The sequence below is a fragment of the Enhydra lutris genome, unplaced genomic scaffold, assembly GCF_002288905.1.
Source record: "Enhydra lutris kenyoni isolate GAN:26980312 unplaced genomic scaffold, ASM228890v2 scaffoldscaffold48, whole genome shotgun sequence".
In the NCBI taxonomy this organism is placed as follows: domain Eukaryota; kingdom Metazoa; phylum Chordata; class Mammalia; order Carnivora; family Mustelidae; genus Enhydra; species Enhydra lutris.
The window spans coordinates 11,588,864-11,615,351 of NW_019154132.1; the positions used below are offsets into that span (position 1 = coordinate 11,588,864).

General features: G+C 43.7%; 1 protein-coding gene across 1 annotated transcript in view; it reads right to left on the reverse strand.

Moving 5' to 3' along the window:
• Nucleotides 1-22,860, reverse strand: part of LOC111156764 (androgen dependent TFPI regulating protein) — a 61,331-nt gene extending 38,471 nt beyond the window's left edge. The window contains exons 1-3 of the mRNA XM_022517830.1: nucleotides 22,651-22,860; nucleotides 12,812-12,946; nucleotides 11,123-11,224 (exon numbers count right to left, since the gene is read on the reverse strand). Of these exons, the coding sequence (XP_022373538.1) occupies nucleotides 11,123-11,224; nucleotides 12,812-12,946; nucleotides 22,651-22,803 (390 nt within the window). The 5' untranslated portion in view covers nucleotides 22,804-22,860. The remainder of the gene's footprint in view (nucleotides 1-11,122; nucleotides 11,225-12,811; nucleotides 12,947-22,650) is intronic.
• Between the last annotated feature and the right edge of the window lie 3,628 nt (nucleotides 22,861-26,488).

Sequence of the window (26,488 nt, forward strand, 5' to 3'; positions counted from 1 at the left end):
AACTACTCTGTTTTCAAAGACAAGAAAATTACAGAGAAATGTAGTGAAGTCTAGAATCTCGGTGAGGTTTCTTCTGTCTGCTGGCTTCCCTCAGTTTTCTTACCTGCTCAGCCCCTCCAGACACCCACATTTGTGACCGTGAATTGGGTCTTAACTTTATTGGCCCAATGGCACCACATCAGTGTACCATCCAGGGCCGGATCCAGAAAGCCAAAGGAAAATGAAGAATATCCGTGTAACTGTGAACTCAACCTCAGACTGCCATCAATGCCAACCCATCCAACTACACAGGCTTGGCATCACGTTTCTCATCTGCCCCTTGTTTTTTATTTAGAAAGAAATTACAGCAATCACAATAATGACCAAAAGCGATATTTTTTTAAATGCTGTCCCTCAAGAATGCTTTCTTTCTTTTTTTTTTAAGATTTTATTTATTTATTTGACAGACAGAGATCACAACTAGGCAGAGAGGCAGGCAGAGAGAGAGAAGGAAGCAGACTCCCTGCGGAACAGGGAGCCCAATGCGGGGCTCTATCCCAGGATCCTGGGATCATGACCTAAGCCGAAGGTAGAGGCTTAACCCACTGAGCCGCCCAGGGGCCCCAAATGCTTTCTTTTTAATCCTGATGTACTCACAGAAGAAGGGCCCATGAAGATAGGCGATGGCTCATAGTTGCAGGACCAGAGAACTTTCGGGGACTTGGAGAGTCTCCCACTGGGAGGATCAGCGTTGGGACACCACAGTGTAGGGAAATTGAGTAATAAATGATCCATGTGGCACATCTGGTAATTTTAGAGTTTCCAAGTCAGGACTGAAAATGCAACCACCAATGTTGCTTGATGACAGACCCTAAGCCTACATGTCTGTGGGTACATGCATCCAATTATAGGTAGACCCACCATTCAAGTTTAGAAGGGCCATTAGTCTTCTGGGTGCTAAACAGAATACAAAAAGGCCACAGCTACAGAAAAGGAAAAGAAAGCCCACATTTGCTAAAGTCTTAACCATGTGTCTCACACAGCCGTGGGCACATAACATGTATCACAACCACACCAAGTTGTCTCCCTAAATATAAGCTCTAGCCAAGAACACGTGGGTGACTCAGTTGGTGAAACATCTGAGTCTTGATTTCAGCTCAGGTCATGATCTCAGGGTTGTGGGATCGAGTGCCTGGTCAGGCTCTGTGCTCAATGGGGAGTCTGCTTGAGATTCTCTCTCCCTGCCCCTGGGCTCCTTCTGCCTCTCCCCTTCTCTACAAGTCTTCTCCATCTATGCAAATTCGTCCAGTTTCTCATGCTAAATATCAGGGGCATGATCTTGGATTTTTTTCCTTTGCCTTTAATCCAACAGCATGTTTATAAATTCTGCCTTCAAAATACTCTTGTAGTCTCTCCATTTCTGTCCATCTCCACACCTACATCCCTGGCCCAAGTACCAGGACTCCCACCAGGATGCCTGCAATGGTGTCCTCGTTGGTCTCCCCACTTGCACAATGTACTATAGATGGCAGCCAGAGTGGGCCTCTCCTGATACAGAGCAGGTCATGTCACACCACAGGAAGAACTCTGCAAAGTCTTCCCATGGCGGGAAAACCAGGATGCACAATCCTCAGCCTGGCCTTCCCGGGCTGCTCCCACAACCCCGCCAGCTGCTCTCCCTCCTAGTTGGCACACCTCCCCTGCTCTCCCTTCCTCCAGCACACTGAGTTCCTTCCCACCCCCAGGGGCTTCACACGGGTGCTGACTTCTGCCTGAACTTCTTTTTGCCCTGTTTCCTACCCGTGAGCAGCTACTTATCTTCAGAGACCTAATCTTATCTTCCTGACCCACAAATCCATATTAGGCACTCCTGCTGGTCTTTCTCCTAGAATACTTAAAAGTTTGTCCTCATACATTAACGTGGGAGATTAATATCCATCCCTTCACTAGACTATACACTCCGTGAAGGTGGGGGTTCTGTCTGGATCCTACATCGCCAGCCCCCATACACACAGCACACAACACACATGAACATGACACCCAAGACTCCCTCATTTATCTCTCCCTCAAAAGCACAGGGAGTAGGGCAACAAGGATTTCTTCTAAAAAACAAAGAAAAAAGGCTTCAAGGATACACTCCATGCTCCTGTAGAAACACTGAGCATAAAAGCAGGATCCCCACTTTAAGCAAAGCTCTCACTCCCACTCCCAAGGCGACCAGCCACCTAATGCCATGCAGCTCAGTGTGCGGAGCTTGTTCTTGACCCCGTGGGCTCACTCCTCCTTAACTTTGCTCTTGGGAGAAAGGTTAGAGAAGATGGGTGGATCTCATGAGCACATGAAGGTGAGAAAGAATAGAGCTGGTAAATACATAAGGCTACCAGTAGGCGGGTGGAGTTGGCAAAATTTAGGAATCAATTGCCAAAGGAATCCCCTGTAGACACGGATGTCCCCATGGGATTGTGGGGGGTGGGGTCAAGGGCAGGGCAGGCCATGCAAAACTCGAGGTTTTTGAGAGCTAGGAATCCATGGCTTGCGGGTGAGTGGAATCACCGCTGTCCAGGAGACGAGACTATGCCCTGCAGGAATATTCCCTTGCCCGGTAAGGCAAGGGCGTGGAGGTGAGAGAGAGGTGGACTTAGACAAACTTGAATTTCCAGTTTGGCACGAGGGACAGCTCTTCAACAGGGAAAATGTTGAGACCAGGAAAGGGGGTGGGAACTAGGAAAAAGCCCTTGGGCAGCTCCCTGCCCCACGCAAGGACGGGCTCCACAGCTGTCTTGGGGCGGCTGGCAGTAGGCTTCTGAAACAGCCGGAAGCATGGCATGGCTCTTCTGTGCTGACTTTCTCATCAAGCAGGGATGTTCCTCGGAATCTGACAGAGAAGGCTCTCCTTGCTGGGCTGCTCTTGGGTATGTTCACTTCTGTTCTGAGATCATGGGACGTTAGCTCTGACCCACCCACTTAGCTTTTTTCTTTCTTTCTCTTGGTTATTCGGAAGTTTAGGATCTTCTGTTGTGAGTTTCTCCATCTGCTTATTCTCCGACATAAAGTCATTCTTCTCCTTGGTTGCCAGAGAAGTAAAGATGAATTACGTCACAGAGGAGGGGAGACCCACCAACATACCCTCAAGGACATGGAAGGATTTTAATTATTCAAATGCCTAATAACATCTTAGAAAATATGTATACTGTTGTGATCATTTAAAAAAAAAACAAAAACCAAAAAACCTTTGTGGGGGCAGTGCCTGGGTAGCTCAGTTGTTAAGCGTCTGCTTTGGTTCAGATCATGATCCCAGGGTCCTGGGATCCAGCCCCACATTTGGCTCCCTGCTCAGTGGGAAGCCTGCTTCTCCCTCTCCCACTACCCCTGCTTGTGTTCCCTCTCTTGTTCTCTCTCTCTCTCTCTGTCAAATAAATTAAAAAAATAAAAAAACCTTTGTCCTTAATTTTGAAATTGGGATGTATTTTCTAAGGGGTATTTTTTTATTTAGAAAGCAGCCTGTTGTTAGAAAACCACAGGATAATGGAATTGTGAAAGCAAGCCACTCTTCAGCACACATTAGAGGTTCTCTGAAACAGGATTTTAAAAAATAAAAAAAGATAAATTTTGGCCTTTGTGGTTCCTGCTCTCAAGAGATGAAGCAAGGGGTGCCTGGGTGGCTCAGTGGGTTAAAGCCTCTGCCTTCGGCTCGGGTCATGATCCCAGGGTCCTGGGATCGAGCCCCGCATCGGGCTCTCTGCTTGGCAGGGAGCCTGCTTCTCCTCCTCCCCTCTCTCTGCCTGCCTCTCTGCCTATTTGTGATCTCTGTCTGTCAAATAAATAAATAAAATCTTTAAAAAAAAAAAAAAAGAGATGAAGCAAGCATGTCCGGTGATCACTGGTTCTAGTTACATAAACCTGTGAGCGGACTGGTAATCCTTTGGCAGTTCATTATCACAATCTCCTGTTTACCCTAAGACTTCCTGAGGGGCAAGATGGCTTCATTGTCCTTCCTCAGTTAACTCTCCTCCCTAATCCTGGTTTAGCTTCGGATTTCACCGATGAGCCTGAAGCATTCATTCAACTTCTCAGTGTTTCCCAGGTGATGGCCTTGGAACAGCTAACCCCTCCAAGATTAGGAAGTGACTAGAATGAATAAAGGCGTAGCTACAAATGGTTTCAAACAAGAGGACAATCATAGTGATTAAACCTGAAGAAAATATCCAAGGAAATATCCTTGTGTAGCCAATCACTGTCTTTTCATTCTTGCTCAGGACCTTGGGAACAAGGCTCTGGAAGAGATCTTTTCTGTATTATACCACGAAACCAGCCATTCATGGACTTCTCTGGTGTGTCTCTACCCTCCCTAGAGTCACAGGACAAGTTCTTTCTCAATACTATTTCCTGCTCGTTGTTGGTGGTCATATTTTCTTCCTGACGTGGACCTTGTCTAGAGTAGAAAATTGCCAGAGAAGATTTCAGAATGTAATGATAAAATAGATTTGAAGAACAAGGTAGAGGAGTGAATCAAGGAAGGTAGACAGACTGTAGTGGAAAATGTAAGGACACTGGAATTTCCAGAAGGAATGCAGTTCTACTGATATCTTGACCTTATCCCAGAAGACCCATTCTGACCTTCTGACCTCCAGAACTACACCGTAATAAATCTGTGTTGTTTTAAGACATTAGGTGTGTGTTACTTTGTTAAGCAGCAACAGGAAACTAATGCATACAGCATGACAGACGCTCTACCTCCCCTTACCACCACCTCATCAAATTGCTCTTGTGCAAGTCACCAGAGAGTTCGATATTGCTGAAACCAGTGGAAAATTCTAACTCAAGACATCTTATAATGTCATCATACTTGACCTCTCTGAAGCTTTTGACATGCAATACTTCCTTTCTTGAAAATTTTGCGTACTTGACTTCTGGGAGGCCAAAGGCCACTGGGTTTCCTCCTAACTCATGGGTACCTCCTTCTCAATCTCCTTTGTCAAATGTTCTTGCTTTCCCTTCCAGGCATGGAAAATGGAAGTTTCTAAGGCTTCAACCTGAGGTATCTTCTCCAACCATACTTACTCTTTAAGTGATCTTATTTAACTTGGAAAAGAATCATTATGATGAAAACAACCAAGTTTATGGCACCAGTCTGGAAATCTCCCTTATGCTCTATACACAACTTGCTTATTCTGTACCTCAGCTTTGTTGTCTAATAGGCATCTCAAACATGTCCAAGCAGAACAAAATTTCAGTAGCTTCCTTCCTCACTTTATCCAAGTTTCTCTGAAAACATCAGCTTAATGTAGAGACATCCCCTGACCACTCTGATTACCCTCTATCCTATAGACCCACTAGTTCTACACACACACACACACACATGGTGCTCTGTCCCCTCATCCTGCTTTATTTTTAGTTTTAGTACTTTCACTAAAGTACTTGACATCATTTATTCTTTATTCATTTGCTTGTCTTCCCCGCTAGGATGTATATGTTCTCTACAAGGACAGATTTCTGTGGTTGGTTTGTTTTTGCATCCTTAGTGCTTAGAAGAGGGCCTGGTATACAGAAGGCACTCTATAAATGCTTGTTATCACTGCCTCATGTTAAAGTTAAATGTCTTTCTTATTATTATATGTATTAGCTGGTTATATATTATATAAAAACATATAATGCAGGCTCCCTATAGTGAGATTACATTTGATAAAAATGGCGTCAATCAAGATATGGTTACAAAGTTATTTTTTGAAGATAATGTATTTCCAATTCTCACTATACAAGAGCTGCATGGTTTCTATTAACTTTGAGCTCTGCTTCAAGTATCCTCTGATGGATCTCACTTACCAACCTATGAGTGACATGGGCTGGGTGCTCGATCAGCAGAACATACTTTGGCTGGTATCTTGTGTCCTGAGGAGGCAGCGGTGGATGGGAGGTGGAGTCTCCTGTGGGAACCTTGACCAAGTCCCTCTTTTTTTTTCAGATGTGGACTTTCTGGGAATGATAATTGGGGGGGGGGCTTGTTTTTGTACCTTTGTTTTTACTGCCACAAATGTTCTGTCAAAGATGCTGCATAACAGTTTCTACTTTTAGTAAGTAATTTATATGTAAAAGATTAGATATAAAATATCTATAATTTAAGCTTCCTGAAGTTCAGAAACCAACCTAAATTGCTAAGGTTGCCCCCAAGGAGAGTGGATCATTTCTCTAATCACTCCATAGAAATTTCTCTTATCTCCCCATAGAGATGAAAACAGCTCTCTATATATCATAATGGCTTTTTAAAAATGAATAATTCTTGATTTTGTCTTTTAGAATTGAACTGAGCATCAAAATCTCTGGGAGTCCTCTTTTCAAGTATATGCTCAGTTACGTCAGGAGATCTTAACCTGGTCCTGTAAAAGCAATCTACAGAGTCATAGATTTCCTGATTCACAAAACAATCTATTCCCAAAGGTTGAAAAACACTGAGCTACCCATAGTATCTAGATTGTGGATCTCCTCTGCTTAGAAGGATGGTGGGGTGAAGAATCAGGAGGGCTTGGGGGACGGGGTGGTAATTTGTGATGACAAAAGGTGGCTCTTTGGTACTGACATGTTGACAGATGACCTTCTTTATTCATCAGAGTTCACTTCCTCTACTTAGCAGACCAACTATGGTACATCAGGCTTAGGGGTAGGAGAGAAAAATCTGAGATTAGGTCAGAATTTAGGGAGAGACAACATCTTGCATACCATGAAGGTGTAGAGTTGCCCTGTCTCAACATTTCAACTCCCCAGCATACCCTCAGAGAGGGCCCAAAGGCCTTCTGGGTTGTTCATTCATGACACATGTATGATCACAGCAAGGCCAGGACACAGGGGACACAGAAGCCCTCCTCCCGTTCATGTCATTCATTGGTCAATAATCACAAAGTGCAGAGTAACACCTCATATGGCAATAAGGTCTTCTATTAGTATTAACTGTTATTTTATTATTTCACTTTTGTGTGTATATACCAGGCTCAACCAGATTTAAGTGTGCTAGAAATCAAAAGCTTTGTCAAATATTGACCATGGTGATACACACACAGTCAGTACTTATTTATTTTTTCAAATGAATAAATAACAACGCATGAAATAACTAAGACTGACATTGGCACTTGCTCCAATGTAAGGAGCCAGAGTAAGGTCTGTCTCTTAAGAGCAGGTTATTTCGAAACCTCCCCTAATATCAATGAAAGTTTTATCGTTCTAAAATTCTGTGACCATGCATTGAGAGTTTTACATGATAAGATACCTATGCCACCCATGATACTTTATAAAGTGTTTGCACGCACGTTCTCAATAACTGTATACTATTTTCAAATGTTGAGGGGCTCTGAGGGGGTTCTCTGATCTATTTCAACTCTCCCTGGTAGCAACCTGAACAATTTAGGTTGGTTTCTAGAAAAATAAGTTCCCTAGCTCCCTTCAGGTTAAGATCTGATGTTTTCCTCAGTTACAGAGTCCTCTTCCTGCTATTTAAGTCTGCCTGCTCTCGTTCTATCTTTAGTAGTCATTTAGATAAGAACTGGGTAGTTAATGTTTTCCTGGCAAGACCTGGAGGAACACTTTGCTGTTCTTTTTCTTCTTTCGTGAAACCTGGAGAAGGCTTAGCAATGAAAGAGGCAGGTGGATCTACTTTAAACAAGGAAGCCTGGTTCTAATGGATATTCTTAGGGCACCAGCCAATGGCAGCCTGTCAATCGTGAATGCAAATATCTCACTGATGTTACTATTTGGTTTGAATAAAAAGCAAGGGTAGAAAAATGTCCATTAGAGATGACAGTCAACTTTGAATGGCCCTACTTCAATAATGAGTCTCCAATGAGCTAGAAGGATCAGGCTGGGAGGATTCCAAAGACTTGATGAATCACAAAGATCTCAAAACCACACTGTGCCAAAGGGAAAAGTGTTATTTCTTAATTTGACAAATGCTGCTCATTAAACCCAGGGCAGTATCACAAATGGTAATGGAAAAAATATTCCAAAGCTAAGACTAGAATAGCAAACTAAGTACTGTTATGGAATGAAAGAATCTTTCAGGAAAGCATGACACTGGCTATGTACAGCAATAATCCTGATATTGTGGAAGAGAAAAAAGGGTGATTCCAGTTAGAGCAGGGCCAGCCGCATATGGAGGCAACTAGTGCAGTGTCCAGCCTGATTGCCTACCATCACTCTGGCTGCCACAGTGGTGGTTTCCAGGTATTCACTCCTTTGGATTGTCATGGAACGACACTGTTAGCATGGAGAAAGAGTTGACAAACAGACCCAGTAATAGCTATTTCCATATTCATTCATACTGGTATGAGAAATTAGCAGAAAGCATTCCTTGAGGCAACAGACCAGGGGGACCAGGGGGATTCAACAGTAAGGACAGAAAATGTCCAGAGAAAGGGACATGATCTGGGAAAGAGGGATGAAATGCAGTCCTGAAGATCTTGGGTTTGGAGCAGAATAAAAGGAAGCATAGAAGTTTGGAGGTGACCACATTAGGGATACCCAATGCTGGTTTTGCTGATGCCAACATTTTTCCATAATGATTCTGTTGGGAATTTCTCCAGTTAAATGAACAGAAAACAGAAGAGTCTGTGTCTGACCGAGGGCAGATTGCTTCCTCCTCTCTTCTCTGTCACCAGTGTCACTCCTCCGTAGACTCTGGCCCTTTCTCCCTAAGGGGTTTACTTGATTGACCACAGGACAAGGAGCAGGGTCAACAGAAACCCCCAGGCTGTGAAGGCACAAATAATCTTAAGACCCCTGTTGTATAATATCTGCCTTGCTAATTAGTTCACAGATATGATATACATTACCCAATTATCTGCTTACAAAATTACCGACATTCCATATAGCTGTTTAGCAAGGTCGCAAATTCTGGGTATTGCCATTGCAAGTGTTTGGAAGAAATCCAACTTCATGTCTATGTGGAACATGGAACCGCAAAGAGGTAGGAAGTTTGTAATGGTTGTAGGAAAACTCCTACATGAGCTTACAAAGCCATGAAAAAGCCATAAAGTATGTTCAATATATGTGTTTGGCTGCAGAAAAAAAAAAAAAAAGACACTTCCTACACTCTGCCTTTTCATTTAGTAACATCTAGTAACATCAGTTATTTGTCCCAAATCACTTCATTTTAAGTCAAGTTTTGGCTTATTACCATACAGATGGGGATTCTGGATTTCTTTTTTTTTAAGTGAGAATTCCCACTTTGCTATGTTAATCAAGCAGAGTGACATCCTTTTTGATTGCCTGGTGAATTATGAAACCAGATCAAACCACAAATTTTGCATTTAACAAAAAACAATGAAGAGTGAGTTAGTCTTGGATTTAATTCCAGCTGTCCCATTTATGAGCTTGGTAGTCCCAGGAAAATTGCTTAACCTCTCAGAGCCTTTTATTTTTTTTCTAATTTATAAAAAATCAGGATATGGTTATCATCTAAGGAAAGTTGTGTGAATTAAATGAGTTCATGTTTGAAGAACAGGCTTAGCATAGCACAGTATAGAGCGCCATTAAAAAGCAGGAATATTCCCCACATGTGTGTCTCAGATTAATGTCAATGGGGATTTGGGAAGATGAGGTGGTGGTGGGAGGAGTCCCTGAGAGGTGGGACTTATTTAATATGAATTTTTGGTCCTGGGGGCGCCTGGGTGGCTCAGTGGGTTAAAGTCTCTGCCTTCGGCTCTGGTCATGATCCCAGGGTCCTGGGATCGAGCCCCACATCTGGCTCTCTGCTTGGCAGGGAGCCTGCTTCCTCCTCTCTCTCCCTGCCTACTTGTGATCTCTGCCCGTCAAATAAATAAATAAAATCTTTAAAGATAAAAAAAATAAAAATAAAAATAAATTTTTTTGGTCCTGAACTCTGAGTTAGAGTGGAACTTGTATATCATTGTCAATTAATAATCACTATCTCACTGATTATATATTTAAAGTGAAAGTACACTTTTCTGGGGGGAGGGCACATGAAGGGGCAGAGTTAATGGAGTTGCTGTTCCAAATTGGCAATTACGCAAGTTTTAAGACAATGGAAATGTTAGGAGCAGAAGAAAATCTGTGAACCTGAAGAGCTTTCATATTCTCCCTTGTGGTGTCCTGTTTTTTTGGCTTTTTGGGTTTTTTAAAATGTCATTTGCTTTGCAGAATCTGAGACCTCCTTCTGAATTCCTGATTAATGTGAATATGCATTTGTAAATATTGAGAAGCTGAGCTAGGACTCTGAATGTTTCCTGCATACATGCAGTGTTAATGACTCAGACCTCCTCTTTCATCCAAGATGGGGCTTACCATGTACCAGCACTTCTTGTCCAGCTCACTGTTCCTGGCATTCAGATACCAGTGACCTGAATCTCTCAGAACAGGTTCTATTTACTATTTAGCCCCTCAAAAATAAATGCATGAATAAAAAACCAAATGGGGATAACTCCATAAAAACAGGTAAAGAATAAGTGCATTTGTGACCAATTGTCCTAATCAAGTGTTAGCTGGAGAGCTGCCAATGAGCTGGGATATGTCCTGTGGGTGTTGGAGTGGGTTTTTCTTGAAGGTGGCTTGACTTCTTTCCTAGATCAGAATTTCATTACATGCTATTCACTGAAGTCACCTCTCTTTCAGGACCGCAGCTGCCAAGACATTGCCTGTCCTTATGGCTGGGTGTCTTCTTAATGACTTCAGAGGCAACTTGCAAAGAATGTTGCCTGGGCATCCCCTCTCCTCACAGTGACTCCAATTACAGTAGCTGTTTTGTTTATTTTGTATCCTCACTGTGCTCTTTACTTATATTTTTAAGGTTTTATTTATCTAGAAAAAGCATGAGCCAGCATGCAAGAGTAGGGGGAGGGACAGAGGGAAAGAAAGAGGGGGAATCTCAAGCAGACTCCTTGCTGAGCATGAAGGCCAACACAGCGCTCCCTTTCACAATCCTTAGATCATGACCTGAGCAGAAATCAAGAGTCAGATGCTCACGGACTGAGCCACCCAGGCACCCCCTCACAGTGCTCTTTAAATAAACAGTGATGGGATGGAAAAGGAGTGTACAGGATGATGGGGACTGAGAAGTTTGGAAACATAAATAAGGTCCTTTGGAGTTCTCAGTACGGAGGCTAATGCCTTTGTGTAGTCACTGAATTTGCCCTTTACTCACCATTGCATGATTCAACCACACTGGAAAGATACCATCTAAGGCCTTAGGGTAAACAAGCTCTCGATCGTAGAGAAAGAGGATCCAGAACGACAAAAAAACAAACTGGAAAACACAATACAAAAATAGCATCATTAAGTTTGTTTTCCATCAGAGCTTTCTAAGTGAACCAAGGAAACATGGTAAAATAAAAATAGACACCAGTTTTAGAGATATCCTATAGATACATTATAGAAATGTAAAATGAAGACAGACTTCCTGAGTGTTGAAGACCTATGTCCACTCTCTGGGGATTCCAGAGAACTGGGGATCAATTAATTGTCTCCATGGCAGTCAGGGAGGATATGGACGAACAGGATTCACAGACCATTAAGTCATTTTATTTTAACCAATGACATCTCTTGTCTAAGCTTTCACTGGGAGTACTAAGATCAGCCACCTGGGTGGTTTAAGTCTTACCCTTTCCTTGCCCCTTCCCCCCACCCCTTTGAGTAGGCATGGCAAGGGGATGCAGGGAGAATGGGAGAGGACAGAAGTGACCAGCGCCCAGGATAATTCACAAGCTAGTTAATATTAGAAAGTTGTATCTCCCCCTTTCTCCGAGCTTTGAAATGATCCCCATCCTCTAGTGCCTCTTGGCCAAGTGTCTGTCCTCTGGGTTACAAAGCCAATGTAGAGATGGGGGTGGAAATAACCATTAATTTTCCCATCTTCCTATCTTCTTAAATTCCAAAGCCTCCATTTCTAAGTCTTAAAAAAAATGAATAAATTCCATTGCTACTAAAAACCTGGCCTTTAGATTTATGGGGGTGGAGGAGGAGGTTTCCTGCAAAGTAAAACTGGAATGCCAGGACTTGCTCTGTTATCTGAGAACTTGTCAGTGTTTGGGCAGTTTCATTTTGCATTTAAGTCTGAAATCTCAATAATATAGGAGGCAAGACCAGGACAGGTGGAAGGAGGCAGTTATTCTTAAGCATAAGCCCTGCTGGGCAACCTGCAGGCTTGATCTCAGTTTGCTTCCATTCTAACCAATGAATGAAAACAGAAGCAATGTCATCGAAACGTGGGCAGTGTCAGCAAATACGCTCGCTGTCGTTGGCATATGTCAGGCTTCTTTCCAGTGTCCATTCATTCAACAAAATGAATGAGGCACTCACTGTGCACCCCACACTAGATATTTTGGACAGACTGTCTCACTCTCTCCCCAATTGTCTTTTCCACGAGCCAACACTGAAGTTCTCATACCCCTGCACACACCCCCCTTTTTTTTAATGGTTTCCACTTGCAGAAGTAACATATGCTCATTGTAGCAAGTGAAACAAGATGTATAAAAGGGAAAATGAGTCATCTGTCTCCCCAGCACCCTGCATTCCCAGGACTCTGGTGGAGCCAAGGCTATCTTAGTTGTAGTTTGATTAAGAAAGATCCTTCAAACTTCCCCATTGGACATCCACAAGGACTTTGAACAAATGTTTCCAAAGATAAGAAGGCAGTGATAATTCTGGTCAGTAATGAGCCTTATTTCCTGATGACACCGGGCAACACAGTACAGTCCTCAGACAAGACATTCATGCAAAAGTTCTTGTTCTGATTCACAATAATGGGCACCTGAACAGCCTTGCTGACCAGGAGGAGTGATGTTCATCCAAGGGGACATGTGTACCATACTACTAATACATCTTTGTGACTTACTGTGGAGATTGGGAAAGCCAGCGTGGTAAAAAGCAGGTCTCTGAAGGCGGTCATGAACTTAATGTCTTTTTCCCCCTTAATTCTTTTTAGTACATCTTCCACACAGACGACCCCGTAGAAAATGGCCTGCAAGAGCTGAATTCATTACAACAAATGAGGGCATTTTCATTTGCTTTCATTAATACATTCTTCACTGATGTAAAGCTCCATCCCTCTGGGAGCAATGTTGGTTTGAGAAGGAGGGGGCAGTTGGCTGTGTTGGTTGAGAGCCAATTCAAGGGCTGGTCTTCCAACTCAGTGGACCCTGACCTTGCTTGCTAAAACTGATTGAGTAAAGTCGTTTAGAGGATAATAATGTGTACAGTATTTAGTGTAATGGACTCGAGCTAAAATGGAAACAAAATAAAGAGTCAGCTTAAAAGGAGAATGTAATGAGAGTTACCTCAGCCGCACAGAGGTGGGAAAAACCAAATAAATAGCACAAGGGCAAAGAGCCAGACACAATGGTGGACGTATTCTGGCCTCTTCCCATGAAGAAAAAAAAAAAGAAAAGATGTTAAATGCCCAGTGCTGTAATCCCATTAAAGAAGCTAGAGTCAGGGTTAAGAGCGCCACAAAGGGGCTCTGTGCTCTCCTGAGGAAGATGCACAAAATGGCGTCTTGCTTATCTGAGGGAGAAGTTGACATCTTCCCTGACTGAATGGGGTGCCTGAAGGCCTTACAAAGAAAATCTGGCTAAAGGAGTGAATTAAATCCAGGGAGATAGAGCAGGCCAGGGGCTCTGGTGCATCACTAAGTACGGTGAGGTCCCTGAGGTGAGGTCAAAGAGATATAGGGCTCTTTTCAGGGAAGTAAGACTAGGTAAGGGCAAACTTTGCCCATTCTTACTGTTTTGAACAAACCTGTGGCTTCTGACTGAAGGCCTTATGGGTCAAAGTACAGAGTTATGGTTGGTTTTGATTGTGCTTGCATTAGATCCCATCTTATTCTTTGAAATCTTTGGGTTGGTACAAAAGGGGCTGTCAGAAAAACTGCCCTCAGAGTATGAGTCAGGCAAGATCTGGAACCTGGGACATTGCTCTCATGATGGATCAGATTGGCTGTTGGGGAATGACCTCTGAGGTCTGAACTCTAGAAAAAAGAAGTTCTAGCAGAGCTGGCCTCCTTCCACCCTTTAGCCTGAATGGGTGGGTGAGGGAGGATCCAGAGGTGAATTAGGCCAGCCATATACCCAGCTGGGTCCTCAGACTGGCAGCACCAGTGTCACCCAAAAGCTTGTGAGAAATGCAGGATCTCAGCCCCACCCTGGACTAGGAATTAGAATCTCTGGGAGTGGGGTCCAGGAACTTGTTAACAAACTCTCCAGGTGATCCTTACAGATGCTCAAGTTTGGGTAACACTCACTGGATTAGACATAAATTTATCACTGAAAATTTCTAGTGACTACTCAAAGCTCTAATAACAGACTTTCACGGATTTCTTGTTATGTGTCAGGCACTGATCTAGGTTTTAATGTCTCATAACCACCTTATGAGGTAAGTGCTATTATTATGCTCTATCCCAACTTATTTTACAGAATAGGAAACTGAGGCATAGAGGCATGAACAAACTTACTTAAAGTCTTAAGGTTGGTAAATGTGGATTTAAAACCCAGAGTCTGGTTCTTGAGTCACACTTAAAAAAAAAAAAAAAAAAAGAAGAAGTCGGGTTTCATTAAAAGTAAAGCACCAAAGGAGGTCAGAATAAAGACAGCTATCTCCAGGTGGGAGAATTAAAATTGACTCTGAAAAATACTGAAGCCTGGTTTTCAACCTATCTCTCCGGAGAGTCTAATTTCCGAAGAGGTGTGGGTTGGACTTCAGGATTTTTTAAAAATTCTCTCAAGTGATTTGCATCAGGACAGCTAAGGTTGAGAACCACTTGCCTAAAGGAACTTTCATTTGGACATTTAGATCCAAGAGAGGTGGGACAGTGAAGATCCAGGAGTGAGCACTGCTGGTGGGATGAGCCTGGAGAGAGAAAGAAGTGGAAAGTGAATGCAGGGGCAATGCCCTATCCACAGGGCATGAGGGACAAGGGGGAGGCAAAGTAGCAAAGAACGACCAGATAGTAGAAAACTGAGAAGGTACAAGAATCCCATGATCCCTGAAAGGAGGAGGAAGTTTTTAAGCCAGAAGGGTGGTTCCAAAGAGGGGTGGGCAATGGTTTTGAATGTCCTGAAGAGGAGGTCACCCCAATACCCGCCATCTACTTTTGACATTCTGCCCCTGGGCTGTAGCATTGGTAGCCGTCTTTTACACATGGATGTTAGAGGAAGTTGCATCCTCCTCCACTCTTTCCACCCCTGAGAGCAGCTCTCACCTCACCCCTGGTTTCACTTCCAGCTGTTCAGACCACAGCAGGCAGCTGCTTTAGTTGGGAAGGGCAGGCATGGGGCCTGGGCTCCGACAAGGAGGCCTGCGCTCTTCTATCAACAGAGCAATTAATCACGTACTGAGCACTAAGCATCTGCCAGGTTTTCTGTCTTTGGGGAGAGGATGCCTCCACCCAGCATGTGGAGTCCATGTGACCACTTTCCTTAGCAAGACCTTCCTAGGGTCACCATGAGTCAAGCTCGTCCTAACTTTCTCTGGCTCTTCCCAGTCAAAAATGTGGAAATGGGATTGGGAGAAAAGAACACATAACTCAGAGCCTCCCTGGCTTCTCCTTCATCAATAAAACTTTTCTCCACACCACAAACTTGCCAATCACCTCTCCACCGACCCCACTCCACCCCTTACCCCCCACCCCCGCTCACATGTATATGCCAACTGCAGTGTGGGGCAGCCTTGTCCCTACTGATCTCAATCTGCATTGACATGCCATCATCTGTACCAACAGGGAATATTTGTGGAGGCCTCACAAAGGAACTCAGGAGGGAGGCGCTAGGGTGTTGCCCAGAGAAATAAATAAGCCAGAACTAGGCGAGAGAGGAGCCATGCAGCAGAGCTGGAGGGCAAGGAGAGGGAGGTACCATGAACTCGTTCAGTGGAGAGACTTAGGGGACTGAATTATGCACCCCCCCATTCTTATGTTGAAATTATGACCCTCTGTGGCTTTATATGGAGATAGGTTCTTTAGAGAAGTAAAAACGTGAAAACGAGGTCAGTCAGGGCAAGTTCTAATCCAATATGGCTGGTGTCTTTCTGAAAAGAGGAAACTAGGACGCAGACCCCATGCACCATGAGGCAGGACCATGTGGAGACACAGGGAGAAGAAGGTGGCATCTACAGGCCGAGGAGGGGACCTCAAGAGAAACCCACCCTGCTGACACCTTGATTGTTAGCCTCTGGAACTGTGAGAAAATAAATTTCTGTTGTTTAAGCCATCCAGGCTGTGGTATTTTGCTACGGCAGTCCAAGCAGACCAACACAGTAGAGATAAAACAAGATGGCAACAACCGGCCTCCTTTGAAGAATCTCACAACAAAATGACCGTCATTTACATTTCTCACCTATCTGGGCTGCCCAGGAAAGCAGAGCTGATGGAATCTTGATCAGGGGTTATTTCAGAGCTACAGCTCTGTGATTTATCTCTTCTACCAACTCTTTTCTAAGTCTCTTTGTTCCTTGTGCCTTTTTTCTGAAACGTTGCTGGTCTAAGTTTGTTAGCTGGCTTCCGTTTTTGCTGCTCGCTAACAAATTTACCACCTGGGAAGGCGCAATTTAAGTAGTGCAATTTAAGTAGTGCAATTTAAGAAACCATAGCTAAAGGAAATTTTGTTTTTACATTCACATGCCTTCACAAGATTCACAAAAATCTTGAAATGATGGAAACTTCGCCTTTCTAAGTCATCAAGTTAATTTCTTTGCCTTTAAGCCAGAACCTTCTTCAACTATCTCAGGAAATGAGAATTTCTTCTATTTAAAAAAATAATTCCAGAGAGGGAAATTCCACAAGTTTCCTGAACAAGACATTACAAATCTTATTGGATGAGTCAAGTCACCCAACACCCAGCCCAGCTCTGTGCCTGACTTGAACACACTGGGACTTTCTTAGGTCTCGCCTTCAAAATGATGCAAGACTTGCAGGAGACTTGTAGGAGACTATTCCAGAATAAAAGAGCAAACAGGGACTAGTGGTGGTGACGATTTCTATAACTGAGGCGACGAGGGTAGTTTGGGTGCAGGTAGAGAAAGCCTTTGCTAAAATAGATGTGTACTTTATATAATCGACTGTTTTAAGCACCATTCATGTGCACTTAGCTTAAGTAAAAAACCTGAGATTTAAAAAAAAAAAAAAAAAAAAAAAAAACAGAAGAAATGATACGAAGAATATAAGCTGGCATGAAAAGGAGGGGAAAAAAATAAGAAGAGAAGAAACCCAGAGAGCACTGAAGGACAGGTTGGAAGATGAGTTCTAAGGATGCTCAGCCAGGGTTGAATAGCTGTGGACCACTGGCATCAGAGTAACAGCAGGATGGATAGGCTGGGTGTAGGTTCCCTTACAGGTGGGGTGGGGTTCCCTAGAAAGTGGCTCTGACCAGGTAGACCCATGACCTGGTTATTTATTCGGGCAACCAACATTCACAGAGTGCCTGTTAGGTGCCAGAAACTCAGAGACTGTGTTAGACATAGTACAGGCTAGGGCGGGCTTTGTGCTCATATGTCTTTATTAGGAAAAAGAGAGGAGAAAGAGGAGGAGGAACCCTTTCTGTATGTTTACTATCTTACATCATGTAGTCAGGTTCCTTGGGAAATAGAACCAGATTCTTAGATCTGCCTGCAGAACGTTCATTGAGGAGTGCTCTCAGAACAACTGTGAGAGGGAGGGGTGGGGGTGGGGGAGGAGGACAGAGCTGCAGGAAAAGATGAAAGGCAATACACTTGCATGGAATCAGCTGGTCCCGAAGGAGCTCTGGAGCTGAGCTGGCTCTTCAGAGTTGTCCTAGAGACCGGGCTCGCTACCCCAAATCAACGAGTCATTGGATGCAGCAACCTCAGGGAGGACCCTGAAACTTGTCTAGGCAGCTCCCTTCTCCTAAGGGCATTTCTGGGATAAGACTTCAGCTGTGAGTCATCAGCAGCCAACACTCCTGCCAGGAACTAGGGAACAAGTACCTTGATGCTGGAGACGTGGGAGAATCTGGGTGCCACACCAGGGGATACACACCATATGAGGATAGTGAGGCTCAGGGATATTAGATAACTCACTCAAAATCACACAACAAGTGAACAGCGGAGCCAGCACTCACCCCCAGCCAACCTGGCTCCAGAAGCCGGGTCTTCAATCACTGACCTCTATACAGTGTATAAAGAACCTACCAGAATGTCATGGTTGCTCAGGGATGTTACAACTATTTTATTTTAGGTACTGGTGGTGACGATTTCCTGCCATCAGTTCTTACCCTTTCAGCTATCTGAGAGGTGAAAACAGTGGCCTTAAACATTTTTGTGAACATATAATCAATTTTTCACTCTGTTAAGTCAAAACAGGGAACAAATTCTCTGTTCCACAGATGAATGTATTAGCCTGATAATGGAAATTAAAGGTTGGCCCCCACTGGGTCCTGTAACATAAATGGATCCCATCTTCTCATTGTTTGTGAACTGCTCTGGAGTTTGGACCAATGGAAGGTCCTCAAAGATTTCTCTTCCCCCGGCCCTGCTTTGCCATCTCTGAGGACCTATGTGATGAAGTTACTGTTGTCAGGGTGACAGATTGAGGAGAATGAGGTCAGAGCTGTGGGAGGCTTGGGCAACTTCATGATAAATGGAGGGAAAGGTCGTGTTGGTTAAGGGGGGAGGGGACCATCCAGAATCTCCCCTGGAGATCCCAGTTATGTGGCACAAAGTTTCATGAGGAATTTTATTTTTAAAAAGAGGAAAACCCAGCACACTGTATAAAGCCAATAAGTTAAATTATAGCTAAAATCCCCTCCAATCCCCTGTCTCCCAGCTTAGGTTCCTTGAGGTCGGGGCAGTCCCTGGATAGAAATGGAGTGGATAGGGAGGAGGGGACATAACATTTGTGGAAGTCCCAGGCACTGGAAACCTGAGCTGACACGAGCACCCTGAAGATATCCACAGTATAGCCATGTCTCCACACCCAGCTTCAGGGGCGTCCCCATCCAGCACATCTCACTGCTCTCTGCTGGAGCTGGCCAACTCCACCCCCAGGACAGCCCTGGTGCCTGAAGGTTGTACCTGCACAGCTAAAGGGGGCTCTACAGTGGCCATCCTCTGGCTAGGAAGCTGGAGTCTGCACCCTGCAGTGGGAGATGCCAGAGCAGTGAGGCAGGTGGATGACCCTTGCCTGGACCCATGACCCACCAACCTTGGTCAGGTGACCCACATCCCAATAAATCACCTTGGCCTCTGCATGACCTCTACGAGAAGCTCATCACCACCCTCCTATCTCCACTCTTCATCACCCAGTGTGTACAGCATTCTGAGAGCTTTCTGTGTTTTGAGTCACATATCCCTCATGGTCATTCTGTGATGAGGCACTCCTTTTACTTTTACTTGGCAGATCTGGAAACTCAAAACACAAAGAAATACATAGCCCAGGATCACAGACCCTGGAGGTGGTAGAGCTGAGCTGCCATCCCAGATACTCATGACAGTAGAGCTCATGCTTATAATCATGGGGCTACACAGCCTCTCTTTCCCAACAGAGAATTGGCCGCCCCTTCCCTAGGGTGGGTGCACTCCCTCATTAGGCAAAAGCTCACATCTCCTCGCTCTTTTCGTTACTCTCCTTGGGAACTAGGCAGGAATTGGTCACTGGGACCAGCTCTCAGTGGCACCCCTCCCACAGCGCCCCCTGCCACCAATCCTGTGCATCTTCCCTTTGAATGCTGTTGGATGCTTCAAGAAGAAAATGAGGATGGTCAGAAAGTTGACCTGCGTTGAGGTGGATAGTGCTTTTGAAATGGGGCAAAACAGATATTTTGCCAGGTAAAAATTAAAGCTGTTTAAAGGGAGGTGGTAAATTTCCTGGAAGGCAAGGAAGAGAAGGAAGGCAAGGAAGCCAACAAGTTTACATAAAATAACTTAAGGAGTATTACAGCAAGTTATGAGACTTCTGTGCCTCTATAAACACAACCACTAGCTAGTCATTAATTAATCATTAGTTGACACACTAGTTAATCAGTAGGAAACACAATTATGAAATCAGTCCCTGAGGCCTCAAGAGCAAGAAATGTTAAGGCTCAGGATCTCACCTTGAGCAACATGTTAGGAATCTATCTTTAAACTGATCCTCTGAAACACAGTGAACCCATCTTAAGTCATAAAACTTAATGTTTTATTAAGAAACCTTCACATTAAGTCATACTTTCAAACAGAGCCTGGAAAGGAAACAGCCACAGGTAAGCAAGCCCCTCTGCGCTCATTTCAAGAGCCAAAAGATGTCAGAAGAGATAATACTGCTCAGGAAGGCAGAAAACACTGAAGTTCAAGTGCACTCAACATACCAAGTTGCTTAATTTTTTTTCTGGGGGCACTCCGTGCCAGCCACTGTAGCAAATACAGCGTAGACTCATAGAATGTTAGGAGACAGAACTCCTGTTTTGAGCCATTTACACTTTGATTGGAATGTTAAGACTCACATGTGGGTGGAAATAAGAAGATAATACTATTACATATATAACCAGAGACTAAACGATGCCGTAAAAACTCAGGGAAAGGAAAAACAAATGTGGGTTGGAGTTGGTCAGCAGAGATTCTAAAGAAAACATGGGATTTGGGATGGTCTATGAAAGCAGCAAAGTGGTGGAGAGAGGTGGATAGGCCTTTCATCCAAAGATGGTGTGAGAACGGTGATGGCAAGAAGCCTAGGGACCAACGCTGGAGAAGACACAGGCCTTCCTGGAGAAGAGACCAGCTCTTCTGGGGAGAAGGGGACCTGAAGGCTGAGTAGGCTGGTGAGCTCTTCAGTCAGGAGTTCACAATTGGTTCCATAAAGTAGGAGGGAGCCACTGTGATTTCTTGAGGAGCAGAACCACCTTGTGCAAGCAGGCTCATGACGGTTATAACAAAACCAAACCCAAACCAGTGCTTTGGGAAGATGAATCGGAAATCTGAGAGGTAGATGCATGGATTGCTTGCTAATAAGAGGACAATGAAGAGATAATCTTGTCACCTAGGTACAAATTAATAAGAGCCTGTAATTACAGGGATAGTAAGATTGGGGAAGAAGGAAAAACATAGGATCTGCTGGCTGATTTCATCAGGGAAGTGAAAAGGGGATTGATTAATACTAGAAAAGAATAGTGTCTTCCACAAGATAAGTGGCTTTTTCCATTCTTGGAAATATGAGGGCTCTGGGGCATGGAACTAAGACTGAAGAAGTCAGGGAGATGGTTCGTGGGAGTAGGTGAGAAGTATGTTCTCAGCCATGCTTACTGTGAGGTGGGACATCCAGACCAGAATTTGGATTAGATTCCACCATCAGTCCTGGCTGCACACACCCCTGTCTTTTGTCGACTATTTTTAATATAAAGCCAATAGATAACTCAAAGCTGAGGTTTTCACTATATTATCCTGCTCCACAAAAGCATTTCTTTGTGGTTTTCTATTTGTGTGTTTGTTTCACAAAATTCTATGATTGAAAAGAGTCACCTTGATAATTTCAAGTACACAAGAGAGGCCAGGGCTGGAAACTTTCAAGTCAAAATCAAAAGCCAGCAAGTAGCCAGAGAGGAGGAGAATGTCCAGGCCCCTTGGATTTGAACCTTCTGCATTTCCTCTCTTTAGCCCTTTGGAGTGTCACTTTTTCTGACCATGCATAACCTCTGCTTAGGATTGTGAGTCCCAAGGACTGGAATATTTTGCCCGGTTTCTGAAATCACAGGTTTTTACAGCACCCTACATTTTATTTTACTTTTTTTTTTTAAATAATTTTTTAAGGTTTTATTTGTTTGACAGAGAGTGAGAGAAAGCCCAAGCTGAGGGAGTAGCAGGGGGGAGGGAGAAGCAGGCTCCCCACTGAGCAAGGAGCCCGATATGGGGCTCGATCCCAGGACCCTGAGATCATGACCCGAGCCGAAGGCAGAGGCTTTAACCCACTGAGCCACCCAGGTGCCCCCAGCACCCTACATTTTAGTTAAAAAAATCTGAAACAGTAATTAGCATCCCCATAGGATGGACTATTTTTAGCTTTTAACTAATATTTTTACATACTCCCAAAACATTTTTAAAAAACCTGTCTTTCTCCCATTCATTCACACTTCATTCATCAGAATGTGGTCAGCTGGGCTAGAGAGACAAGAAGGAATCAAGTCATAGGATTGGTTGGTGAATTGTTAAAAATGTGTATTTGCCATTTGGCTGAGTGATCCATCCTTTACAATGGAGCCTGAGCCTATAAAAAATTGAAGTGGGATCTGAACATGGCAAAATGTGTTTGCTTTTCTTAGATAAATCTGTTAGTATGTGCTGGAAAATGGCATCATTCCCCCATTGGAAATTGTGCTTCCCACGCAACATACGCCACTCTGTCTTCCCTCACAGATTTCCCCAAGCAAAGTTCAAAATCCTGCTTGTGTTGGTAGTCAGTCCCACGGTGAAACTATTAATTTAGTCTTTCCATTTGAGCTCATCCAAGAAGAACTCCAAGATATGATTCTTTTCAAAAGAGTGTTTAACAATTAGCACAAAATATAGCTACCGAGAACTTCTGAGCTGGGTTTCTCAAGAGCAGATTGTCAAGTCAAAAAGAAAGTCAAAACTCACAATGAAGAAGGAAGACAAAGAATAGAATTTTGTATTTAATAAAAGTCAAAGGTGATACATGTAAAAACACTGGTACTCTATAGGACAAACAGCTTGCTTCCTGGTATGGTCATATGGACTTACCAGATTTAGGAATGTCAAGTACTTCCACTGTCCGCCATTGAGAAAGACTTTGGATTTCCGCTGGTCTCCTCCTTGTTGTGAGATGTAATAATTGAGAAAAATATACCAGCTCAAAACAAGGAAGTGGTATACGCAGGTACAAATCCTCGTCATGGCTAGCTCTGACCAGGGAGCCGTGATGACTCAGGTAGCTTTCCTCTGGTGTCCGTCTGTGGGTCACAGCCGAAGTCATAAGGCATGCCCGAGGGCTGTAAACCACACCCCTCTGGGCCTGGGAGTTCCAGCAAGGCTGAATTTGGCTTCTCTCATAGGCTCCTTCCCTGGTAAACTTGGGAGATGGGATTATTGCTGGTTTTCAGATGCTTTCATTTAGATAATGATAAGTATCCCCAGATTTACAGAAGTTTCAATGCTTAGGCTTAGAAGAGGAGCAGGGGGAAAGGCAAGACCTGCACTTTGCACTGTTTGGCTGGGTAAGGGACCTTATTGTGAAACACCAAAAAACCCTAATCAATACTGTCAAGGCCATATCCTCTGTTCTTTTCTTTTTATCTGGGCAGAACAAGGAAGTTGGAATAATACTTCTTGAGAGATGAGGATCAGGTTGACAGATGAGATGGGAGAGATTATGGGCATGTTTACGGCACAAAGGGAGGTCAGGAGAAAGGGAAAGGACATTCTAATCTTGCTCCTGAGGTCTCTAGGGCCCTATAAAATCTATAACAAACGGCTCCTCCAAGGACAGGCCCCAAGGCTTTTTTTTTTTTTTTTTTTGAGTTTTGTATCTATGCCCTAGAGAACCAAAGGTTACCCAGGGCTAACCCCAGATCATTTACAAGGGTGTTTCTGTGCCCTGAGAAGAAAGAAGCACAGCAAGGGGTCTGTGGCCAAAGAAGCAAAGGAAGAGGTGTGTAGCCATGACCCCAACATACCTGAGTTTAGACATTGATGGGAAAGAGTAGGGGATCTCTGCATTATTGCCTTAGAGAGGATGAGAATGTGCTTAGGCTGGGCAGAGTTTTCAGAACTGGGCCCTGCTCAGGCTCAGCAGAAGGCACCTGAGAGAGCACTAGAAGTGTGATTACCTTGTGACATCACCAGCTTGTTTCCCTGGGCAACTGACTCTGAGGGTTCTGAGCAAATCCCTACAGGGAAGGCTCCCAATGCTGTTATGTAAGTCTAAAACTGGTGCTGTTCAATGGTTTAATCAGGGCTAAAATGTCCTGGGAGAAAGAACTGCAGGCTACACATGGAGGGCAAAACCAAACCAAACCCAGCTCCTAAGAGTCATCAAGAATAACGGTATATGGTGGCGGGGAGGTGGGGTGGGGAGAGCAAACCTGAACCAGCATTAGAGGGTCTTCATTGAAAGTGTTCCCAAGGGAAAGGATGACCTGGCAAATGGTGACATAAAACTCTGTGCACAGTTCCATGGCCTCGGTTAAAACTGCAAATAGAGCAGCTCATGCTTTGACCATGTTTATTGTGTAACAGGCCTTGCTCCAAAGTGCTTTACCCATACTAGCTCATTTAACACTCTCAACACCAGTTTGAGAGAAGCACTGTTCTGAACCTCACTACTATGAACCTCATTTTCAGATGGGGCTGCTAAGAGGATGTGCAAAAAGTAGCAAGAGGCAGAGCAGCAGTCTGTCCTCTGCCCAGTGTGCCTGACCACAAAGAAGGAATGTTTGCACTGCATACCCTCAGGCAGCCTCTGCAAAGTGTCTCCACCTGTGGCTGAACCTCTTTTATGCCTCTCTTTCTCCCAAGGGAAAAGTCCCTCAGGAAAGGATCAGATCTGTTTTGAAACTTGGTGCACATATAAGTTATTATGCTATGCCTCCTGGGGTGTTTTCATGGTACACATCATTATAGATTTAGGGGTTTTCTCCTTTTATAGAAAAAATCTCAAGCCTAAGTCTGCAGATAGGGTAAGGATTTGAGGCAAAAGTGAGAAAAGAGAGGGAAACAAAGACTCAAGTCTCTGGAACATGTATATCCAACCTGGAAGCTGGTCCATTAACACCTGGATTTTTTTTCCCTGCATTAACCTCAATGGCCATAGATGAAGACTTTCATAAATATCAATATAGTTGGGGCACCTGGGTGACATAGGTGAAGTGTCTGAATCTTGATTTTGAGTCAGGTCATGATCTCAGGGACATGAGATTGAGCCCCACATCAGGCTCTGTGCTAGGTGTGAAGCCTGCTTAAGATTCTTTCTCACCATCTTCCTCTGCCCCTCCCCGCTTCAAATATAAATATAAATATATAGATAGATATATACAGTTATTTAAATTTATGTATATGTTGTTCAATGTTTGATATTGGAATCCAACTGTTAGCTTTTTAATGAATGATAACTTTATCTATCATCTATCAGGATTTATATAGAGAAAATATGTAATTTTTTACTTCAATATATTTTCTTATAAAAATTTTCACAAAAATGTCTAAAGGAAATTCTACCTTGTGACCATGTTCACATCATAAATTGTATCTGTGGTTGAATAACCAGATAAATTTCCATGAAGCACTTTAACCATCTGTTTCGTGCTCTGAGACCAGGTGGAGCTTTGGGGAATAAAGACAGTGTCACCACTTAGCTACATGATATTATTAACTGATACAGACTGAATCTGCTATTTGCCTGCCTTTCTCCACTCTACAAGTATTTGGAGGCCTCATGTCATTTCCAGGAGGAGAAGAGAATTGTTCCCTAATTTAATAAAAAACTGACAGAAATACACACTTTTTTTCCACGGGAAATACTAAAAATATAAAATAAGCACATTTCACATTTTGAATGCAACAGATAATTTGACTATTAAAAGTAACGTTCTTTGAAACTATCTTCTGGGAATTTAGAACATCAATCTTTAATTTCACAAATACTTATCGAACAACTGCTAATTGCCAGGTACTTAGTAGGCTCTGTGGATTCCCTGGGGAATGAGAGAGCTCCGATGCCTGCCCTGATGGAGTTTCTATTCTAGTAAGGAATATGGACATTAAATAATAATAAAATCAGGTGTTAATTTATAATTATGGTAGCTTCTGTGGAAAATAACAGCATGAGACTTGCAGTGGTCTGAGGTCAGGGAAGCTGGCCTTAGGAAGCCACCTGTGAGCAGAGCTGTGTCCTCTCAACACTCCCAAGAAAATCCAGCTGTCCTTCCCAATCTTTTTTTGAGCTCCTCTTACTCTGCCCATTCCTTATGTGTTCATATTTCCCAGGGAGCTGCTCCAACCCTCCGTCCATCTCCCTACATACTCACCCAAGTGATGCTGCCCACTATCATGGTTTCTGCCACGACTTTCCAGTCTATAACCACAAATTTTATATCTGTTTTCCCAGCCCTCCCCCCGTCCCCACAAAGCTTCAAACATGTCTCGAGTACTTGTTGCATATTTCCTGAATGACTCAGATGCACCTCAAAACTCAAGATGTCTAAAATGCATGCACTACTTTGCCTCAAACCTGAACTTTTGTTTCCATCCTCTCTCTTGGGGGAGATGGCCCCATTGTCCAACCTGGGAGTCTTCTTTCCCTCCTCTGCCTCCCTCACTGCCCAAGTCCTGCCAACTTCATCTCCCAAATCAAACTCAAGTCAGTCCTCTTTTTTCCATTCTGTCTACTGCCCTAGTTCAAGATCTTCCCAATCTCTTCCCAGATGCTACTATCTTCTAACCAGTTTTCCGGATTCTAGTCTTTTTTTTTTTTTTAAAGATTTTATTTATTTATTTGACAGAGAGAGAGATCACAAGTAGATGGAGAGGCAGGCAGAGAGAGAGAGAGAGAGAGAGGGAAGCAGGCTCCCTGCTGAGCAGAGAG